We start from the raw sequence: 5,000 nt of genomic DNA on the forward strand, positions 1-5,000 counted from the left end.
ATATATATATACATATATATATATATATATAATGTGTATATATATATGTTTATATATTTTTTTTTTTTAATGATGAATTTCAATTTTATTTCAATTGTTTATGAGATTCTTCTATTAATTTTACTGATACATTATCAGAATTCTAATCATCGTTTAAAAACCTAAGATGTAATTTTTGTCGATGGAGAAATAAATTTTAAAAGATATGAGCAGAAGTCATTCTGCTTATAGCTGGTTTTATTTTTTTCCCAAAGATTTTGTGCATAAGGCAATATGTGTGTCAGAACAAACAGGATTAAAAATCTGCAAGTATTTTTTTTCCCTACAAAAGAATATATTGGTCACAAATTTGATTTTCGTCATTGCCGGTACAGAGAGTAACTAAATGTTTATTTATTTTTTATTGTCGTTAGTATTTAAGTAAATGTATATGTATACAGGACGTTGTCTTGATGGGTTACTTTCCTGGTAGCACTTTTTCTCGCATTTTATTTATATGTGTGTTTACATATATATGTGGGTATCTACACATACGTACACACAAACATCTGCATGCATATTTACATATCTCTAGATATAAGTGTATGCATGTGTGTAATTTTATATTGTTATTTTACCAGTGTTTCAGAAAATATTTTGTATGTTTCTTAAAATATAAAAGATGAGTGAGACACCATGTGAGGTCTTGGAAATTTTCATATGATAACTGATTATCATTAATGTTCCTTTTTGTTATTCATGCCTGATGTCCAAATTCTCATTATGTGATCAAATTTATCACAGTACTCTAAATGTAGTTTATTTGGTTATATTTGAGAATCATGTGTGTGGGTATCTATCTATCTATATCTATCTATATATATATATATATATATATATATATATATATATATATATATATATATATATATATATATATATATATATATATATATATATATATATATATATAATATATATTTATATTACACACATATCTCTTTCTTGCTCTCTCTCTCTCTCTCTCTCTCTCTCTCTCTCTCTCTCTCCCCTTTCTCTCTCTCTCTCTCTCTCTCTCTCCTCTCTCTCTCTCTCTCTCTCTCTCTCCCTCTCTCTCCTCTCTCTCTCTCTCTCTCTCTCCTCTCTCTCTCTCTCTCTCTCTCTCCTGCCTCTCTCTCTCTCTCTCTCTCTCTCTCTCTCTCTCTCTCTCTCTCTTATCTCCCCCTCCTCTCTCTCTCTCTCTTCCCCTTCTCTCTCTCTCTCTCTCTCTCTCTCTCTCTCTCTCTCTCTCTCTCTCTCTCTCTCTCTCTCTCTCTCTCTCTCTCTCTCTCTATATATATATATATATATATATATATATATATATATATATATATATATTTACATCTTTTATTTGATTATTGTTATGTGCTCAAGTCAAAAAGAAAAATAGAAAAGGAGTGTGAAAACAAAACAAACAAAAAAATCAAGAGAAAACTTTCTACCCGGAAATTACCCCATAATGACTATAAACTTCCTTATAATAAGTTGCAGGAATTACCGATAGAGTACAAAACTCCCAATCCGCCCACACACTGTAACGTTCTCCTTCTATTCCCAACAGAGGAGGACGACGTGAGTGCCTGCGGTTCGTGTCCGGGCTCGGGACTCGACATGCACCTACACAAAGCGAGACCTTTGGCGGCCACCACCAAGCTCTCTTTCTCACACCAGGCCAACCTCGACTGTGCAGGGAAGTTTTTGTCGCTCTCTCCCCCACCTGCAGAAATAGTGGAGAGGAAGGACATCATCCTAACTTCGGACCTCATGATCAAGAGTGTAGAAGATGCTCACAACTGTTTAATCACCAACGGGATGGAGGTTGATTCTCCCATTAACGTAGTCAACGGACCAGTGAAGGTAACCAATGGGTTCTTCCCTGAGCACTGACCGTGGGCGACACGAGTGCTTTTTTTACGCTTTTGAAGACTTTGAGGTTCAGTTGAGTATCGGGGCATATCGAAAAGCAGTTATTTATTTTCTTTCCTTCCTTCTCTTTCTTTTATTCTTATTTGTGTTTCCTTGATATAAACTGAAATATTACCTGAACAAATGTGTGTGTGAGTACGACATTTCAAATGGTGAAGTGAACTATAGATATTTAATGTATATTGATTAAGGACAGTGAGTGATGTCTTTTTTTTCTCTCTCTTTTTTTGCATTTAACCCTTTAAGAGCTTGCAATCATTGAAATTACACAAAGCTGAAAAGGAGACTGAAAGTATAAAAATAGATCAGTACAATAATAATAACACACAAATTGTCACTTTAAACACAAGAAAATGCATTAACTAATAGGAAGTTGATAATAAGAACTACAATACTTTGATACAAGTATTATAAACTTACAGAGGCATTTCTATCATTTCCTTTTGTTTACATTTTTGGAGAATTACATGTTGAAGAATGTTCAAAATGACAGCAAACCAGTGTTAGGAAACTGTTTTTCCTTATAACAATTCTGACACGTTAAGGTGATATGTATTTTATAGTTTACCATGTAACCTTAAAGGGATTACATGTAAAAAAGAGAGAAAAAGATGAAAGAAAAAAAAAAAGTTGATATTGCTATGTTATGTGCCTTACCTGTCCTAAGAATAGAAAGGATAAGAATGTGTAGATTACAACATGCAGGTAATTTTAAAAAGAGAACCATGAGTTAACAGGATCTTTCCAAAATTTGATGTATTGATCAAAGTGACAGGAAAAGATATATCAAGTCGTCAAGGTGGAAGATGAGCACAGTTACGCTAGTATTAGTGCCTTATTGACTATAGTTTTTATGAAACTTGACATGTATCTGCGAGTGCATTTTAAAGTACGGGTAGCTTCTATGAATGAGATTTTATGTAAATATGTGTGTTGTTTAATGCCGGAAAAGACGCTATCCTATCCTATCTTCAGAAAACTGACGGAGAAATATCATTAAAGATAAAGGAATCCATTGAAATCAATATATTTTCATGATGAATAAATTTCTTTAACCAAGAGCACTAAAATGACAGATATGGCAGCATTGGTAGAATATATTGGGCTTTTGGACACCTTCTCCTTATGGGTCAGGTACAGCCATGTTGCTTCTTATGTGATATGCCTTTTGCTCATTAAATAGATTTTAAATAGATTTTAAATTTTTAATTCTCAGAGGATAAGGCAGGTTTATTTAATAGATTTTAAATTGTTTATCATTATTTAATGGACTGCATTTCTGTAAGTCAATAGAATGTCCATGAGATTAGGTAGAATTATTTATGCTCTTACAGTTCTCTAGCAAATATCTGTGTGAATCTTGAACATTTTTTTTAGAGTATGACAATACCTGGAGAATCAGTAGACAAGTTTGCTTTTTTCTGTAAAGAACCACTGAAACCTGCAATGCAGATTTATTGTGATTCAAACAATGGATAAAGATTAGATTTGCTTTTCCCTCAAAGAGATTAAAAACTAATTTACAACAATGAAAGTTAGAGACAATTCTAGCAAAAGAGCTTTCTTTGACTAGAGTTTACATAGCATTTAGTGATGTAACTTTACTCTTTGTCCCTTGATATTTCTTTCTGAAAGAAAATCAAGCACATGGTCCTGTTATTACTCATGTATTTGAAAGACCTTTATTTGGCTTAAAGGTGGAACTGAAAGAAGTTATTTCCGGGCATTTACAGACTGAGAGATTGACGTAGTGTGAAAACTTATAAGATTTACAAGGATTTGATTAAACTAATCCAAGAAGGAAATCCCTTTAGGATTCTGGGTTTATGAGAATACTCTATAAAGTAGAAGAAATAAGGATTATAAGATTTTCACTAATCTTAACCCCAGGGCATTTTTTTTCTCTCTTTTTATAACTTTGATAGTGACATTTTAGGAATGCTGTGAAAGAATATTAAGATCTGCTTTTAAGTGTTTTTTTTTTTTTTTTTTAAGGTGTAGATATTAATGTCATGTTTTATATGAAGTTTGTGATAGAAAATACTTGCTTTGTGATGAATTCATTGTCTTTTTATCAAGAAATTTAAAGAGATGTTTTTCATACTTTTACAGAATTTCCCTCCTACAATTTTCAAAAAATAAAACGGCCTAAAACTTATCCTTGAAATTTCTCAAATATCTTTAATGCTCAATTTGTATGATCTTCAATTTTTTTCTTTTCTTTAATAAATGAGAATTATTAGCATTAAAGAAAAATCAAAGTAATAAGTAAGACTTATTAGCATTAAAGAAAAATCAAAGTAATAAATGAGAATTATTGGCATTAAAGAAAAATCAAAGAAATAGATGTATTGTGTGCTAATGTGCAAATCTCTTTCTATATATGTATATAGAGGCAGGTTGTGCTTTTTATTTATTTAAGTTATTTGATACTGAACTCTCATCAGCATTTTCATCTGATAAGTTATTATGCTTTGAATTTGTGTAATGATGTTATTCGTCATGTTAGGGAAAAGAAGAATGAGTTATGTTATTATTTGTAGTAGATATTGTTCTTACTATTATTATTATTTTTCTTATTTTTCTAAAGTTATTATTATCAATACTATAATATATGGAATTTAGCCCAGGAATGGCTCTATGTTGCACTTTTTTTCTTCTGAAGAATATGTATTAGGTATGTTTATTTTAATTTTTTATTGTTAATTTTGTTTATGAATATTGCTTTTATTATGACCAATATCATTACTGTTATTATTGTAATTTCTTACAGTATTATTATTATTATCAAAATTATCATTATTATTAATTGTGTTATTATATTACTATGAGTATTACTATCATTTCAAGTCATAGGTTTCATTATTCAGTTTTGTATGTTGTGGTAGCATCAGTATTGACATTTTCTTTTATGATTGTGTGTATATGTGTTTATATATATATATATATATATATATATATATATATATATATATATATATATATATATATATATATATATATATATATATATCTATATATAGAGAGAGAGAGAGAGATATATATATATATAT

At 30.2% G+C, this 5,000-nt stretch overlaps 1 protein-coding gene across 1 annotated transcript in view; it reads left to right on the forward strand.

Annotated features, from left to right (window-relative positions):
* The window catches only part of Ttd14 (TRPL translocation defect 14), a 98,768-nt gene that overhangs the window by 93,220 nt on the left and 548 nt on the right, over positions 1-5,000 (forward strand). The window contains exon 12 of the mRNA XM_043014357.2: positions 1,583-5,000. This exon is cut by the window's right edge and continues 548 nt beyond it. Within this exon, the coding sequence (XP_042870291.1) occupies positions 1,583-1,908 (326 nt within the window). The 3' untranslated portion in view covers positions 1,909-5,000. The remainder of the gene's footprint in view (positions 1-1,582) is intronic.

The sequence above is a fragment of the Penaeus japonicus genome, unplaced genomic scaffold (assembly GCF_977035675.1).
Source record: "Penaeus japonicus unplaced genomic scaffold, GWHDUDI00000001_assembly GWHDUDI00000007, whole genome shotgun sequence".
In the NCBI taxonomy this organism is placed as follows: Eukaryota; Metazoa; Arthropoda; class Malacostraca; order Decapoda; family Penaeidae; genus Penaeus; species Penaeus japonicus.